Source organism: Carcharhinus amblyrhynchos, unplaced genomic scaffold (assembly GCF_965287045.1).
Source record: "Carcharhinus amblyrhynchos unplaced genomic scaffold, sCarAmb.v2.hapA scaffold_75, whole genome shotgun sequence".
Lineage (NCBI taxonomy): Eukaryota > Metazoa > Chordata > Chondrichthyes > Carcharhiniformes > Carcharhinidae > Carcharhinus > Carcharhinus amblyrhynchos.
In genome coordinates this window covers 187,386-205,334 of record NW_027649815.1, presented here as the reverse complement: position 1 = coordinate 205,334, position 17,949 = coordinate 187,386, and the positions used below count along the sequence as shown (strand labels likewise).

General features: G+C 43.5%; 1 protein-coding gene across 11 annotated transcripts in view; it reads left to right on the top strand.

Annotated features, from left to right (window-relative positions):
- The window catches only part of LOC145337795 (ryanodine receptor 1-like), a 448,949-nt gene that overhangs the window by 258,058 nt on the left and 172,942 nt on the right, over positions 1-17,949 (top strand). For all 11 annotated transcript variants that reach the window (XM_080182647.1, XM_080182646.1, XM_080182643.1 and 8 more), the window contains 8 exons: positions 1,857-1,997; positions 4,153-4,316; positions 6,080-6,158; positions 8,504-8,593; positions 8,725-8,868; positions 10,239-10,316; positions 12,243-12,318; positions 17,193-17,316. In XM_080182647.1, the coding sequence (XP_080038773.1) occupies positions 1,857-1,997; positions 4,153-4,316; positions 6,080-6,158; positions 8,504-8,593; positions 8,725-8,868; positions 10,239-10,316; positions 12,243-12,318; positions 17,193-17,316 (896 nt within the window). The remainder of the gene's footprint in view (positions 1-1,856; positions 1,998-4,152; positions 4,317-6,079; positions 6,159-8,503; positions 8,594-8,724; positions 8,869-10,238; positions 10,317-12,242; positions 12,319-17,192; positions 17,317-17,949) is intronic.

Below are 17,949 nucleotides of genomic sequence, written 5' to 3'. Positions count from 1 at the left end.
AGAAGCTCACAGAGAAGCCTTCAGAATTTCAGGCTTTGTTGTGCCTGATTTACCAACAATTAAATCCTTTAAAAGCATAAACAGCAACGCTCCCTACCTCGGAGCACAAAGGCAGATCATTAATTCTCTGTATATATGAAAGCAGCCTTGTGCAGTCATTTAAATTTTTATTTGCTGGGTAGGTGTGATGTTATCACTTTCATGGAAATAGCTCCACGTGCTGTGTAATTCTGCTTGACTGCTCCATCAAGGCACGGCAAGGTGGCACAGTGGTTAGCGCTGCTGCCTTACAGCGCCAGGGACCCGGGTTCGATTACCACCTGGGTCGCTGTCTGTGTGGAGTCTGCACATTCTCCCCATGTCTCCCCATGTCTGCATGCTTCGGTTTCCTCCCACAATTGAAAGATAAGCAGGTTAGGTGCATAGGCCATGCTAAACTGCTCCTTAGTGTCCCAGGATGCACAGATTAGAGGGATTAGTAGGGGAAATATGTGGGATTACGGGAATAGAGCCTAGGTGGGATTGTGGTTGATGCAGACTTGATGGGCCGAATGGCTCCCTTCTGCACTATAGGGATCTGTCATAAAGTAGAACCAGAATGACACGAAATCCTGTTGAATTTTAATTAATCTTGGTGTTCATAATGAAAAAGCAACTTTCTGATCTTTAATTTTGGTTTCTTGCGGCACGGTGGCACAGTGATTAGCACTGCTGCCTCACAGGGACCCACACGGGTTCGATTCCTGGCTTGGGTCAATGTCTGTGCAGAACAATAGGTATGATCTCCTTCTCCAACTGCCTTCCCAGATTGCTTTCAGTACCACTGAGACATGCTGATTAGGTGCATCGGCTGAGCTAAATTCTCTCTCAATGTACCCAAACAGGCACTGGAGTGTGGCGACTAGGGGATTCACAGTAACTTCATTGCAGCATTAATGTAAGCCAACTTGTGACACTAATAAGCTTTAAAAAAACTCATACCTGCGGAATATGTGATTTAAAGCAGTTTCTCAGAAAAAGGGGTCTGACAATCCTTGGGCGGGGTCTTCTAAGGGATCTGCGATACAGGGCCATCCTTGCACGTGAATTTCCATATTCTAATGAGGATGGCATCTTGTAACAAAGGGAATGGAATATAAAAATAGGGAAGTCTTGCTAAAACTATACATGGTTCTTGTTAGACCATGTCTGGAATACGTGCACATCTTTAGCCCCCTTATCTAATTAAGGACATACTGGCATTGGAGACAGTCCAAGAAGTCTCATTAGGTTGATCCTGGGTATGGAGGGATCCTCTTTTGAGGAGAGTTTGAGTAGGTTGAGGTTCGGTAGGTACTCATCGGACTTCAGAAGAATGAGCATTGACCTTATTGAGACATGTAGGATGCTCAGGCTTTGACAGGTTAGATGCTGAGAGGTTATTTTCCCTTGAGGGAGAGTCCAGGACCAGAGGTTATAATCTCAGAGTAAGGAGTTGAAGACAGAGATGAGGAGGAATTTCTTCTTTTGGGGATAATGATGCTGTAGAATTACTGTAGAAAGCTGTAGAGGCTGGATTGTATCTTTATGGCTGAGATAGATTTTTAATCAGTAGGACAATCGAGTGTTATGGGAATAAGATGGGAAAGGAGTTGAGGATCATTTCCAGTCAGTCATGATGTCAATGAATGGTAGACCAGACGCGATGGGCCGAATGGCCTACCTCTGCTCCTACGTCTTGTAGATTTTGAACTGGAAAAATTTAAACAAGCATTGTACAGTGCAGCACAACTGTGACTTCTTGCCATTACCTGAATAATGCAAAATGTCTCTTCATATTTGAAGCTAATGGTATTTGTATGTTTATCCCACTCTAGTTGCTCACAAATCACTATGACAGATGTTGGAAATATTATTGTCTTCCATCGGGTTGGGCGAATTATGGTGTGACCTCTGAGGAAGAACTCCATCTTACTCGCAAACTCTTCTGGGGAATCTTTGAGTCGGTGGCACAGAAGGTACACGAAAGGGCTTAGACCTAGTGTAATACAAACTATTGAGATGATATATTTTTGGAGGGTAGTGTGGAAATATTTATAGGTGTCAAGATGTTTATGTTATGCAAAGCATGTTGATTTTGGCAAACAAGACAATTTCCACCTCCCCAAAGTGCCGTCAGTCAGTCAGACGCTTGTGTTGATTGCCCTCTGCTTCCACTTGTATTTGCACTGATGTAGTTACGGCAGTGCAAGCAGGCGAAAAGCCTGCTCAGGAGCGCAGCCCTCTAAATAGAAAGGAATGTCAAAGTACTCCAGTACCTCCATCCCTGGCTCTGCTCACCAACACTACCACATGTGCTGGTTTGGAGAGCTCAAACTCAAAGTGAATCAAAGGAAATGTTGAAAATGAGTGAAAGCTCTTCCCCCATCATTGAATCATAAAGTCAGGCCTCAAGGGACATGCCTTCACCTCCTGACATGAAAGCAGGCCGAGCTTCACTGGAATTGAGTCTTGCCACTAGGCTTCGTTGTTCGCCTAACTGATAGATTCACACTGCAGTCAGGAGAGTAGGTTCAAGGTAGGAATGTAATTTTAAATGCAGTCAATGGTGTACACCACTGCTGATTGCAAGATCTGGGCCATTGTCATCATTGACTGTTAACTTTTCCACACTCAACGCTGATTGCTCTCACCCTGTGTTCTTGTAATGCTCACCTTTTCGTGCCTCACTCAAGAAGGAAAGCTTTCAACTCCTACATCTCATAGAGCAATGATCCTAATGTATTTTTCTCTCTCTAATTTGAGTGCTTAAAGCCTTAATCACTGTCCTTGCTGGGATCAGGTCATTCAGTAGACTGTGGATTGAACTTTGCCAAATGGGTCAGTTATTTGCTATGATAAACCTTCTAAAGCAGTAGGGCAACCACCATCAGTCTCTTCTAAATGTTACATACTCATGCAAGAGCTTGGAAAATATTATCCCTCTTTTGATTGTGAAAGTTTCTCTACTTGAGTCTGGTTACCGTTTGTTTAAAACTTAACAATGCTGCACAGACATTGAACAGCACAGTTTTTCTTGGATGCTGTGACTGATATGGTAGCACGTGCACATCTGAATTACAAGGTTCTGGGTTCAAGTCTCATTCCAGGGCTTGAACTCAAAAACATCGAGGCTGACACTCCAGTGTATTCTGAGGGAGCATTGCACTGCTGGAGACACCATCTTTCAAAATTAAATATTAAACTGAGGCCCCATCTATCTGCTTGGGTGGATATAGTAGATCCAACACAGTGGCACGGTGGTTAGCATTGCTGCCTCATAACGCCAGGGACCCAGGTTTGATTCCCAGCTCAGGTCACTGTCTGTTCAGAATTTGCACAGTCTCCCTGTGTCTGCGTGGGTTTCCTCCATGTGCTCCGGTTTTCTCCCAAAGTCTGAAAATGCCAGAGTGTGGTAACTAGGGGATTTTCACAGTAATTTCACTGCAGTGCTAACGTAAGCCTACTTGTGACACTAATAAATAAACTTCAAAACAGCAAAAACTTCAAAGGAGACAAGAGGAGTTATCCCTAATGCCCTAACAAATATTTATCCCTCAATCAACATAATTAAAAAAGATTATCCAGTCATTGTTACATTTCTCTTTGTGGAATTTGCCTTGCACATAATTGACTGCTGTGCCCCACGTTACAAAAGTGATAATATTTCAATAGTAATCCATTGGCTGTAAAGCACTCTGAGATGTTCATTGGTCTTGAAAAAGCATTACACAAATGCAAGCCCTTCTTTATTCTAGGGCAGCACTGCTGCCTCACAGGACTAGGGATCCGGGATCAAATCCCGGCTTGGTAACTGTCTGTGCGCAGTCTACACGTTCTCCCCATGTCTGTGTGGGTTTCCCCCACGTGCTCCGGCTTCCTCCCTCAGTCCAAAAGACGTGTTGGTTAGGTGGATTGGCTATGCTAAATTCTCCCTTGGTGTACCCGAACAGGCACTGGAGTGTGGCAATGAGGGGACTTTCGCAATAACTTCATTGCAGTGCTAATATAAGCCTTCATGTGACACTAATAAATAAATTTTAAACTTATTCTTTGTTCATAGTTGAGGAATTTATTGTATCAATACAGAGTTTATGAAGAAATATAAATAACATCAGATTTCGTGTCTTGCAGAAATACGATGTTGACTTATTCAAGGCTGTAATGCAATGTCTGTGCGCAATAGCTGGTGCACTGCCACCAGATTACGTTGATGCCAGCTATTCCTCCAAGGTCGAGAAAAAAGCTTCAGTGGATGCAGAAGGCAACTTTGACCCTAAACCTGTGGACACGATGAAGTACGAATTGTTTTGACTTTTTTCTCAAACTCTGGTGAACTATTTGTAATTTTTCTGCCCCCTTTGGTGGTGTGTTTGGGGGTGGGGACGGCACTTAATTGGATGGCATGGTGAACACCTCACCACCTTTACATATCCACCTTGATAAACTATGTGCCGGGAAGGCCAGTGGGCAGACTTCTACCCCACTGGCAATTGAGGTCCTTGTAGCCAATTAATGATCACATAAGAGCCTTCTGCCGCTGGTATTAACCCAGCTGGGAACAGGCCTAGTGCCATGTGGGAGAAAAGCAACTTAACCTACATGGTTTGCTTGTTGTTTCCCATGGAGTGGGCCGGGAGTTTTCCACCTTCAGAGGTACTCAGTACCTGCTTGAGCCCCAGCATCAGTAAGGGAAGGGGCAGCCTGCTGAGACAACACCTGCATTTGCTGCCAACACCCACTACCCCTGCAAAGCTTCTGCCGCCTAATTCGCAAAAGCACTTCCATCATTAATCACCCTAAATGTACTCTAAATATTCCCAAACACGTGACTTCAATTGGGGAAGTCTTCACGTAGAATATTGGTGATTTGCAAGACTCTTAAAACAATACAGGAATCAGTAAGCTGGAATTGAATTTGTTTATAAATTTTGTACAGTGAACCTATGATGTAACTGCCTGTTTGCCTCTGGCCTAGGTCAGTCCACAATCCAGGACCTCTACTTGCTGTCATTCTGATAGCAGCCACCACCTACCCAGTGAAGTTGTTGAGCAAAATAAGTGCAAGCCTCTGCCCTGTATTTCCAGGCATGTGGAACTTCCGTCTGTGAGGTCGTAACCCTAAGAAAAGGCCACTGCTTGTTTGCCAAATGCCTGATTAGCTCGTGATTCGGCAGGTCTTACCCAAAGTGGGCAACATGAGTTTCTTACCAGCTCTCCACAAGATTAGACACCTTGCACTTAAGGGAGCATACAGGAGGAAATGGTCCTCTTTTGAGGACTTCAGGTCTCTACTTGTTGGAGTTTAGAAGAATGAGAGGGGAATCTCATTGAAACTTACAGAATACTGAAAGGCCCGGATATAGTGGCCGTGTAGAAGATGTTTCCATTAGTAGGAAAGACTAGGATCCTAGGAGCCTCAGAGTAAAGGGACAACCCTTTAGAGATGAGAAGGAATTTCTTCAGCCAGAGGGTGATGAATCTGTGGAATTCATTGCCACAGAAGGAGGTAGGGATCAGGTCATTGAGTGTATTTAAGACAGACATGATCAGTTCTTGATTGGTAAAGGGAATCAAAGGTTATAGGGAAAAGGCAGGAGAACAGGGTTGAGAAATTTATCAGCCATGATTGAATGGCGGAGCAGATTTGATAGGCCGAATGGCCTAATTCTACTCCAATAACATGGTCCGATGGTCAGTGTTAAAAAGAGTAAATTTTTTACTGACCAATTAAAGGTGATGAAAAAATAGTGGTTGAATAGATTACTATCAGCAGAAATACCATGTTGAATGGAAGAGTTATAGATGATTTGCAGCATTTGCTCCCAGGGATGTATGCAGAAGGAAATCTGGTTGCAAAAGGATCTGAGATATGTATGGCGAGAATACAAGGCAATGGTCAGAGTTGGCTTTGTCTATAATTCAGACCATGGGAGATAGCACAGTCAAAGTTTATCTGCCGATAAAGGGAGGAAAGTTAGATGGAGGGACAGGAGAAGTCAAATTTTCAAAACACCAATTGTGATTCAAACTGTTTGGTGACATGTGATGATTTTTGCAGTGTCATAATTCCTGAAAAACTGGACCCTATTATCAACAAGTATGCAGAGTACACACATGACAAGTGGGCTTTTGAGAAGGTATGATATTTCTTCTTTCAGTTTCTCAATTTCAGTGCACTATCTTTTATTATACTAAGCATTTACAACTAGTTTTTTGTACTGCGAAACTTCCAATATGTACAGAGCATATATTATATTTCAGATCTCCACCAGCCACAGTATTTCACTTTGATTAAATGTGTTGCTTTATAATATTGTAATCTTAACTACTACAGAACATTCACATTTTTTAATCCTGTGATTGGTGTTGATACAGGCTTTCTTCCAGCTCTTTTGTATGCACAGCAAAAATACAGTTCAAGTTCAAAGCTCCTTTAATTAAAATTTGCTCCTTTATGTCTGCCTTCTACAGTTATTTGATTTATTATTCTCACATGTATTGAGATACAGTGAAAAATATCATTTCTTGCGCGCTATACGAGCAAAACGTACTATTCATAGAGTGCATGGGGAGAAAGAAAGGAGAGGGTGCAGAATATAGAGTCACATCCATAGCTAGGATGTAGAGAAAGATCAGATTAAGGTGAGTTAGATCCCTTCAGAGATCTGATGACATCAGGGAAGAAGCTGTTCGGGTCGGTTGGTGCGTGACCTCAGACTTTTGTATCTTTTCCCCGATGGAAGAAGGTGGAAGAGAGTATGTCTAGGGTGTGTAAGGTCCTTAATTATGCTGGCTGCTTTTCCGTGGCGCAGAAAATGTAGACAGAGTCAATGTATGGGAGGCTGGTTTGCGTGATGGACTGGGCTACATTCACGACTGGTTATTTATCATTTATTTTTGGTATCAGTGAATTTGTAGGATGTCTGCCATGCCCTCCTATCCACTCCAAAAGGCATTCTTTTCCAAATTCTCAACCTATACTGCAGTACTGTATTTACTGCTTCTGCATATGTGTATTATTTGTAAAACAGAAGAAGTTTCTGTTAAAGCATACTCAAGAAAGATAAAACTAGTCCAAGAGGTTAAAATACCTTCAGAACCTTGGGTGACTGACTTTGTGGAGTTTGCATGTTCTCCCTGTTTCCTCTGGGTGCTCCAGTTTCCTCCCACAGTCTGAAAGATGTGCTGATTAGGTGCATTGGCCAAGCTAAATTGCCTTTTAGCTTCCTGGGATGAGTAGGTTAGAGGGATTAATGGAATAAATATGTGAGATTACGGGGATAGGGCCTGGGTGAGACTGTTATCAGTGCAGGCTCGATGGGCCCAATGGCCACCTTCTGCACTGTCAGGATTCTATGATGTCAGTTAAAAGTAAAACGGAAGCTGTCCTTCTGCATAATTAAATCTTAAACTCTTGTTAATGACAGGAGGAAGGGGATCCATTTAAGCTGCCCTGAGTGCTCCTCGCATAAGTTTATTTTATTCTGATTTCCTTTTTATAAATGTTGGTACATTTTCCTCAACCTTTAAATCCTTTATAAATAACTTGCACAGCACACTCAAAGTAAGATAAAATAAAAAGGGTTGTGTTATTTTTACACACACACACACACACACACACACACACACACACACACACACACACACACACACACACACACACACACACACACACACACACACACAGGAGAGTGTCTCCACATCATCCACCTTATATTTCACAATCACAATGAGGAATAAGGGGAAAAGGAAATGGGTTCAGGATGCATCACAATACAATTTATAGGTTTACGTGAGTGTAGGATCGGAAGTCGAATAGAATGCCCCTTCAGAGGCTGCTTGTAGGGTGACCCTGTCTTTCTAAAAGTGAGTTGGGAGAAAGCACATGGAGCAAGTTAGTCTTAGAGGTACGACTCCCAAGGTTTCAGTAGCTTGCAGTACTAATGAGGGCCAGAATTCTTTCAGCTGCCACCTGCTTGATGGTAGACAGCACAGGCTGTTTGCCTGGAATCCTGTTCTTGTCAGAGAAAAGTGACTATCAGGTCTAAAGAGAGTATAATTAAAGGAGTTCAGATAGCCCAAGTCATTGTCATAACACTGGTTCCAGGTTATTAAATGAGGCCCTCTTGTTGAAATCATTGTGTTAGAATAGTAAGTGCTTAGGCCGTTAGTTACCGTTATTGGATATGACAAACTGTCTGCTAAGCCATTGCTGGAATGTTTATGTGACACAAGATGTGTTACTTTCCAATTCATTTGAGGTGTTTACCTTTGCTTTGAAACGGCTCAGGAACTTCTGGAAGCCAGCATGCGACCAGCTGGGGCCATCTTGACAGCTGAGCAGTTGTCTGCCTTGAAAAGCACCAAAACAGAAGACTTTATTCGTCTTTAGACTATTTGTCTTTTTATTCCTCCACGTCTTTTCTCCACGTCTACAGTGAATTGTAAAACACACTGTAATGCAGTCTATTTTTCATTGCAGATACAGAACAACTGGAGTTATGGCGAAACTATTGATGAAGAAGCCCAGACTCATCCATGGCTGAGACCATACAAAACATTCTCTGAAAAGGTATTATTATATTCAGAGTCTTGAGTACAGTCATATAAAATGCTTCATTTATATACCACAATTAATACTATGTACTGGATTTAGTTTTTGAAATAATTATAGACTATAACTTTTAACATGGATGCTTCCAGGATCGTGAAATCTATAGATGGCCAATCAAAGAATCCCTAAAAGCAATGATTGCCTGGGAATGGACAATTGAAAAAGCAGGAGAGGGAGTGGAAAAGAGTGAGAAGGGGGAGAAGAAGACCCGTAAAATTTCACAGTCTGCACAGGTAAGTGGAAATTTCAGTCACCTACTTGTAACGGGGCGGCATGGCAGCACAGTGGGTTAGCACTGCTGCCTCACAATCCCAGGAACTCGGATTCAATTCCCAGCTTGGGTCACTATCTGTGCAGTGTTTGCACATTCTACGTGTGTTTGCATGGGTTTCCTCCGGTTGCTCCAGTTTCCTTCCACATTCTAAAAGACGTGCTGGTTAGGGTGCATTGACCCGACCAGGTGCCAGAGTGTGATGGCTTGGGGAATTTCACAGTAACTTCATTGCAGTGTTAATGTAAGCCTTCCTTGTGACTAATAAACATGCTTTACTTTTAAAACCTGTTCAACCAAAATGTTGAACGTTTCAATAGCAGAAATGGCTCAATGTGAATAGAATTTACAGCATAGAAACGGCCTTTTGACCTCATCGCACAGTTCTGGCTCCTCACAAGTCCTCCCACTTTAAACCTGCTTCACGACATCGTCTTGTCAGATGTGCTTCTTTCGCCTCCCCTTAAATGCATCGTGCAATTTTACTTCAACCATTCCACGTGATAGCGAGCAAAGAAGTTTCTCTTGAATTCCTTATAACATGGTTACGAATATTCATGGCTCATGCTTTCAGGCTCCTCATAGCTGACACAATGGCATAGTGATTAACAGTGCTGTCTCACAGCGGCCAGGGACCTGGGATTGATTCCCGGCTTGGGTCACTGTCTGTGTGGAGTTTGCACATTCTCCCTGTGTCTGTGTGGGTTTCCTCTGAGTGCTCTGGTTTCCTCCCACAATGCAAAAGATGTGCTGGTTAGGTGCCAGATTCTCCCTCAGTGTATCCGAACAGGTGCTGGAGTGTGGCAAATAGGGGATTTTCACAGTAACTTCATTGCAGTGTTAATATAAGCCTATTTGTGACACTAATTAACTAGGAAGCATTTTTTTTTACCTATACTTCATCAAAGGGGAGGTGGTGACATTACGGACCATCCCTGATGGTTCTCTGTTCTGATATCATCCTTGTAATTTTTCTTTGCACATTGCCCAATGCTTCTTTCTTTATGTAACATGTACTGTGTGCTCAAACTGAGGTTCTAGATGAATTTAATTAACAAATTCTATAAAAATGCCACTCCGACAAGCATTGACTTTCTGGCTGAGTCTTAAGGATGATAGTGAGTAATGTGAAACTGCTGCAAGGAGTTTTGGAACTTTCTTAAAAGAATGCTGAAATTGTATTTAATTTTGAAATGATAAAGCAAGCAATTACAGTTCACAAATGATCTTTCTTGCACTTATACAAATGAGGTTATTTTTATTATAATTCCATAATACTCCCATTGATTTATTTGACAATATATTTTTCCTCCTCTTTAATTGCTGTTTCAGATGGTCTATGATCCTACACAAGGATACAGTCCCCAGCCCCCTGAGCTGCTGCATATGACTTTGTCTCGTGAATTGCAGGTAAAGGGTCTGGCTGATTTCTGCTTAAAACAATTTCCAGTTGTACGGGATAAAGTTTGCTATTTCAGTGCAATTTTGTATCTGCTCGTGAGCTGGCTTTTTCACTGGTCACAATTTATGCGAACTTGCGTTACTTTGGCAGTAAAATGTGGCATTGCAATTACAGGATGAAGCTGGAAATCCTTGGCTGTCACTCCCTTTCAAATGACTTGTCCCAGTGATTGCTATATTCCTGGGGTTGGGCATTGGACAATATAATATGTGTGCCTAAATCGTTATAGCATAAACATGATTGTGAATTTGATTAAAAGGGCAATTTTTTTTACGTCACGAATGTTAGCAAATTCTCCCAAAAAATTTCAAAGTATGGTCAGTCAGTGGGATCCTAATCACAATCTATCCACACTTAGACGTGATTTTGGAGGTTGGGGCAATTTGCACTGTGAATGAGAAGCTGGCAAGTCAGAGATCGGGGAGCTGTTTCTAAAGGGTGCCCCATGACAGGCACCTAAGTCCTTTGCCATGAGCATCACAACTCCTCCCCCCCCTCCCCCTACCCGCCAACCGCAGATAAGGGGGACATTCCTAGTCCTTGACCACTGAGGGGCAACATCTATCCCCCACCACCCACTTCCCTACTCCATGCAGGCATCAGGGTGACCCAGTACTCCCCCACCCTTTCTGGCATTGGGGCCCCACCCTCATACATCCTTGCTGGCATCAGAACCCCCCTCCTCCCAACCCTGGGAAATGACACCCTGCTATGGGGTCGCCAAACACCCTTCAGCCTCTTGGCAGTGCCAACCAGGCACTACCTCCTAACATCCTGACAATTCCAACATGGCACAGCCAGGGGGCAGTGCCGGTGCCCGACAATCCAATGAATTCAAGGGCCTCCAAGCCCCCATTGTAGTCAGAGCGTCTAACCAGAGAATTCAACTGTGGATGTGAGAGAGTGCTCATTGCGAAACCCTGGGAATTTAATGGAAGTTTAGTAGACACTTCAGTGTTGAAAAACACCCCGTTGAAAAAATGAGCTTGGTTTGTACACCTGCCATTTCTAGGAAGCATTTAGTGTTTAAAAAATTCCACTTCAGACTGAACAGCAGCACTCCTAACATACATGAGAATCTTCAGTCACTGCAACAAGTTAAGGAGCCTCTGCATGTGGTGGAATCACTGCTGCAATACAAGGGGACTCCGTCAGTGGTGGGGTGGATGAAGGAGATGCTGCCCCATTAGAAATACCCTGAGAAGAGCTTCCAGGTGGGGCAGCTGCTGCTCATCCTCTGCCACTAACACCGTCTGGGCCTCGCTGTCGACCCAGCAAGATTCCAGAAGCTGGGTCTGCAACCAGACTTCCAGTTTTCCTGTCACCCTGGCTCAGCAATACCCTCCAGGACAGACAACTTGGATGTACAAGGAAGCTCCCACGCAAATGTGAATGCCCTCGCTATTATATGCAGGACCCCTGACTGACGCACCTATCCCTGCTGGAGTGCTAGTACCCGTGATGATTCTTGGCACTGAGAGGATGTGACACTGTATCCCACTGGCAGGATGCCCTGGTCCCTCAACTGTCAACATGGTTCTTGTTTTAGGGACCAGAAGATCTTGCCAGCAGGAATGGCCAGAAAATTCTGGCCTGTCTTGATATTCCTCTAGGTTGTGTTATTGCAGTTAGACTTGTTAATGTAAGTTCTAAAACTTTGAGAATTCACCTGATGTTCTGATGTGGCTCTAGTTACTCGCAACTTAGATTTCTGTCAACTTATCCTTCACCAAGGTAAAAATTTCCCTTTTGTAGCACATATTGTGCAAAATGATAGGATTAAATCTGATATTTTAATGGCCTACCGCTATTTTTAAGAGTTTAAAAGGGCCTTGTTTTAAACAAAGACAAACCTATGCTCTTGTATTTTGTAGTCAATGGCAGAGCAACTTGCAGAAAATTACCACAACACATGGGGTCGTAAGAAGAAGCTGGAGCTACAGGCCAAAGGTTAGAGCACATTATCAAATGTGTTCCGTGAGGTATTCAAACAACTTTCCATGTGTTTTGTGCACTGTCTGTTATCATGGCCTCATTTAATAATTCCGTCCTCATTTTTAAAAATAGATTTCCTTCCTTCAGTTTCACTAAGCTTTTGTGCTTTTCACTTGCGAACATTCAGTCTTTGTCCTGATGACATTAGCTGGCACAAACAGGGAGACATAAGAACATAGGAGTCATTCGGCCCTTTGAGTCTGCTCCACCATTCAATAAGACCATGGCTGATCTGCTTGTAGCCTCAACTGCACTTTGCTGTCTGTCGCCCGTAGCCCTTTGACTTCCTTCTATCAAAAATCTGTCTAACCCTGCCTTGAATAAATTCAATGACCCAGCTTCCACTGCTTTCAGGGGAAGAGAATTCCACAGACTAACAACTCTCAGAAATAAATTCATCTCAGCCTTGAAAGGGAAATTTCTTATTCTTCAACTGTGTCCACTGGTTCTAGTCTCCCCCCCACCCCCACACAAATGGAAACATCCCTTAGTATCCACCCTATTCGTTCCCCTCAGGATCTCGCATTTCAATAAAATCACTTCTCATTTTTCTAAACTCCAATGGATTTAGACCCAATCTATTCAACCCTTCTTCAGAGGATACACCCTTCATCCTAGGAATGAATTCAGTTAAAACCATGTGCACGTTGCCATCAGCTCCCAACCTGCTCCATAAGCAGTTCAAGAAGACAGGTCATCACATTCTCAAGGGACAATTAGGGATAAGCAGTAAATGCTGGCCTTGCCAGTGACACCCACATCCCATAAAAAAGATCTTTTTATAAAGGGACCGACCTGAAGTGCGATTGTGGCCACGAGTCTCAGATGAGAGAACACACGGCATCAACCTGCCCATTAAGATTTGTTGGAAGAGGCACCTGTTTCTTCACTCAGCTTATCAGGAAGTCTTCAAAAGGATAGCCAAATGAGGCATCCCATTAGAAGCTTTTCAAATTATCCAAACATAAAAGTAGTGGTAGGGTCATGCTATGAACTATCTTCCACAAAATGATGGACAGCCAGCCTCCAGCTGGGTGTTGCAAAGAGGCTGACTAATTCCTTAGATGTGTTGCAGCAGTGGTTAAAATTTATTAAATGCTCTTACTTGCTGCACCATTTCCTTGCAAGTTATAAGACTGTGTGGAGGGATCGTACCTTCTCTTCTCACCGGACATAGGGCAGGTGAGCTGGTAAGATAGCAAGATAGGCGAAAAATTGGGTTGGGGGCCTGAATTCTCACCTATCTCACAATCTTACCAAGCCCAGATATATTGGGCAACATCAGTTTCACACCTAAAAAGAGCGCAAGGCTGATTTCAATTACAAGTGAGCTTGGGACACAATCGTCCAGAATCACTTACCTTTAGCCCCCTTGTCGGTGAAGATCCTCATTGGCAAGGGTTACTTATGATCCCCATCAATGGCAACCGGTCGTGGTGGCCTAGCCAGGAGTACTGCAGGCTGTTGAGAGCCCCTGTGAGTTCGGGGCCAGAGAGGGGTAGTTCTCCGCACCGCACCGCATCTCTCCCCCCCCCCCCCCCCCGCCCCATCCCCACCGGACTATCAGCCTGTCATTGCCAGCCTGACACTGCCCACTGGACACCCTGGCAGTGCCCACCAGCATGGCCAAAGTGGCGGGGTCTAAGGGGAAGCGGGGGTTTGTTTACGCTGTGCGCTCTGCAGCCAGCAATTGACTGGGGTGAAGGGGCGGCCAACCACTGGGGGCAGGCCAGGGATGGTGAGGCAATCGGCTACATTAGCTGAATAGAAATAACATTCAGATTTTATTTCATTTTTTAGAAAGGGCTTGTGTTTTTCACATTTTAGAGTGAAATGTTAACCTCACACATGGTTAGCTCACCTCACTGATTGAACTTACAAGTGTCTGAATTGACCTTAATTCTTCTTTGATACTTCTGCTCTCTCTTATATAGAAGGTAAGAGAGAGGCAAAAATAGACATTGGACCACTGAAATCAAGAGATAGAAAAGGCCTATAAAAAAGGCAATATTACAATAATCACAGGGGACTTCAATATGCAGATGGACTGAGAAAATAAGGTTGGTAGTGGATCCCAAGTAAAGGAATTTGTGGAATGTCTAAGATTTTTTTGGAGTGGCTTGTGACGGAGGCAATTCTGGATTTGACGATGTATGATGAAGCAAACTTGATTAAGGTGAAGAAACCCTAACAAAGCAGTGACTACAATATGATAGAATTTGCCCTGCAGCTTCAGAGGGAGAAACTGGAATTAGACAACTGTATTACAATTAATTAAAGGTAACTAAAAGAAATGAGGGAGGAGCTAGCCAGAGTTGATTGGAAAGGGAGCCGAGCAGGGAAGACAGTGGAACAGCAATGGCAGGAGATTTTGGCGATTATCTGGGAGGCACAACAGAAATTCATCCCAAGGAGGAGGAAACATGCTAAGAGGAGGACGAAGCATCCATGGCTGACGAGGGAAGTCAAGGACAGCAGAAAAGCAGGCGAGAAAGCATACAAAGTGGCAAGGATTAGTGGGAAGCCAGAGGATTGGGAAGCCTTTAAAAGCAAGCAGAGGACAACTTAAAAAACAATGAGGGGAGAAGATGAAATATCAGTGTAAGCCAGCTAGTAATATAAAAGAAGACAAGAGTTTTTTTTTTCAATATATAAAAGGTAAAAGAGAGGCACAAATAGACATTGGACCACTGGAAAATGAGGCTGGAGAAATAATGATAGGAAGCAAAGCAATGGCAGAGGAACTGAATAGTCACTTTGAATCAGTCTTCATGATGGAAGACACCATGAGATGCCAGAGCTCCAGGAGAGTCAGGGGACACAGGTGAGTGCAAAGGCCATCACTAAGGAGAATGTTCTGGGGAAATTGAAAGGTCTGAAGGTGGATAAATCACCTGGACTGGATGGAACTACACCCCAGGGTTCTAAAAGAGATAGCTGAGGAAATTGTGGAAGCATTGGTGGTGATATTTCAGGAATCACTGGACGCAAGGCGGGTCCCAGAGCACTGAAAAGTAGCTAATGTAACAAAGCTGTTTAAGAAGAGAGGGAGACAGCAGACAGGAAGTTATAGGCTGGTGAGCCTGACTTAGGTCATTGACAAGATTTTAGAGTCCATTATTAAAGATAAGATCGCGGAGTACTTGGAAATGCGCGATTAAATAGGACTGAATCAGCACGGCTTCATCAAGGGGAGGTCATGTCTGACAAATCTTTGAGGAGGTAACAAGGAAATTTGTTAAAGGAGAACCAGTGGACATGATTTATTTAGATATCCAGAAGTCCCTTGACAAGGTGCCGCATAGGAAACTGTTAAATAAGTTAAGGGCCCATGGTGTTAAGGGTAAGATTCTGAAGATCCTGGCATGGATAGCAGATTGGCTGACCGGCAGAGGGCAGAGAGTGGGAATTAAGGGGTCTTTTTCAGGATGGCAGCCCGTGACTAGCGGTGTGTCTCAGGGGTTGGTGCTGGGACCACAAGTTTTCACAATATACATTAACGAGGAAGGAACTGAAAGCAGAGTTGCTAAGTTTGCTGATGATACAAAGATATGTAGAGGGACAGGTAGTATTGAGGAAGCGGGGGGGCTGCAGAAGTACTTGGACTGGCTAGCAGTGTGGGCAAAAAAATGGCAGATGGAATGCAATGTGGAAAAGTGTGAGGTTGTGCACTTTGGAAGGAGGAATGGAGGTGTAGACTATTTTCTAAATGGGAAAATGCTTAGGAATTCAGAAACATAAAAGAACTTGGGTGTTATTGTTCAAGATGCAGGTTCGTCGACAGTTAGGAAGGCAAATGCAATGTTAGCATTCATGTCGAGAAGGCTAGAATACAAGAGCAACCATTTACTTCTGAGGCTGTATAAGAGTCTGGTCAGACCCCATTTGGAGTATTGTGAGCAGTTTTGGGCCCCATTTCTAAGGAAGGATTGCTGGCCTTGGAAAGGGTCCAGAAAAGGATCACAAGAATGATTCCAGGAATGAAGAACTTATTGTATGAGGAACGGTTGAGGACTCTGGGTCTGTACTCATTGGACTTCATAAGGATGGGGTGGGAGGAGTAGTGGGGGTGGATCTTATTGAAACTTACAGGATACTGGGAGGCTTGGGTAGAGTGGACATGGAGAGGATGTTTCCATGAGTAGGATAAACTAGAACCAGAGGGCATAATCTCAGGCTAAAAGGACATCCTTTAAAACTGAGATGAGGAGGAATTTCTTTCGCCAGAGGGTGGTGAATCTGTGGAATTCTTTGACACAGAAGGCTGTGGAGGCCAGGTCATTGAGTGTCTTTAAGACAGAGATAGATAAGTCCTTGATTAATAAGGAGATCAGGAGTTCTGGGGAAAAGGCAGGAGAATGGGGTTAAGAAAAATATCAACCATCATTGAATAGCGGTGGGCCGAGTGGCCTAATTCTGCTCCTATTTTTTATGGTTTTTGGACTTGTTTTCTCTCCCTTCCACATTCTATTCAGTTTCAACTATCTCTTTGTGTTTGTCCCCTCATTATCACTGTGTAACTTCACTCTTCCTCCTTGTGATACTAATAAATAAACTTAAACTCCTTGTGATACTAATAAATAAACTTAAACTTAAAACATAGCACCCGGAGGAAACCTACGCAGACATAGGAAGAATATGTAAACTCTATTTAGCCAGTCACCCAAGGCAGGAATTGAATGCGGGTCCATAGTGCTGTGAGGCAGCAGTGATAACCACTGTGCCACCGTGCCACCCAACATGATATTTTTGCTTTCATACTGGCTTAAAATTATTAGGGGCCTAATCTTGTTGTGGCATTTCTAACTACCTTCATTTGTTTTTATTAGGTGGTGGAACCCATCCACTTTTGGTTCCATATGATACGCTGACTGCTAAAGAGAAAGCCCGAGACAGGGAGAAAGCTTATGAATTGCTCAAGTTCTTACAGATGCATGGCTATGCTGTAACAAGGTAAGCTAACCAGCAAACACATTAAGTCAAATGTTTTGAGTACTTGGGTATGAATCTGGCAAAAAAAAGTTAATTAATTAAGTCAGATGAATACGTAATCACATAAATTAAACCAGTCTCAGTGTTTCTTTTTAACTTGAAAGCAGCACAAGTTCTGTGACTAATGAATCAACCCTTGAGCCTCCTCATAATGACATGCTGGGCTAAGTGTTTAGGCCCCAGTGAGGTTAGTAGGTGGGCCTGGAATATTGCACCACCAACTGATGGGCTGCTTCTCTGGCTCCATCCTGCCTCTGGACCATTTTCCCTTCGACTCGATGGGTGACTTCTATGGCAAGTTTTTGGACCACAGCTGCTTGAGTGTGAGCTCTCAGAGTCGAATGGAGTGGGGCCTGGGGTGTGGCAGGGGGTGATTCACTTGGGTTGGTGCTGATGGTGGCCATTGTTCCAGGTTTCAACGGGCCCTCGACGAACTGGCTTCAGTTGCAGCTACCAGCTGTCCAGCAGAGGAGCAATGTCTATAATGACTTCTAAGGGGTTTTTTTTCCTATTTTAAATTTTTTAAAAATTTGTGGGGAATGGACAGCACCATTTTGGGGCACATTCTATGTCACTTAGCGTGAGATGCCAACT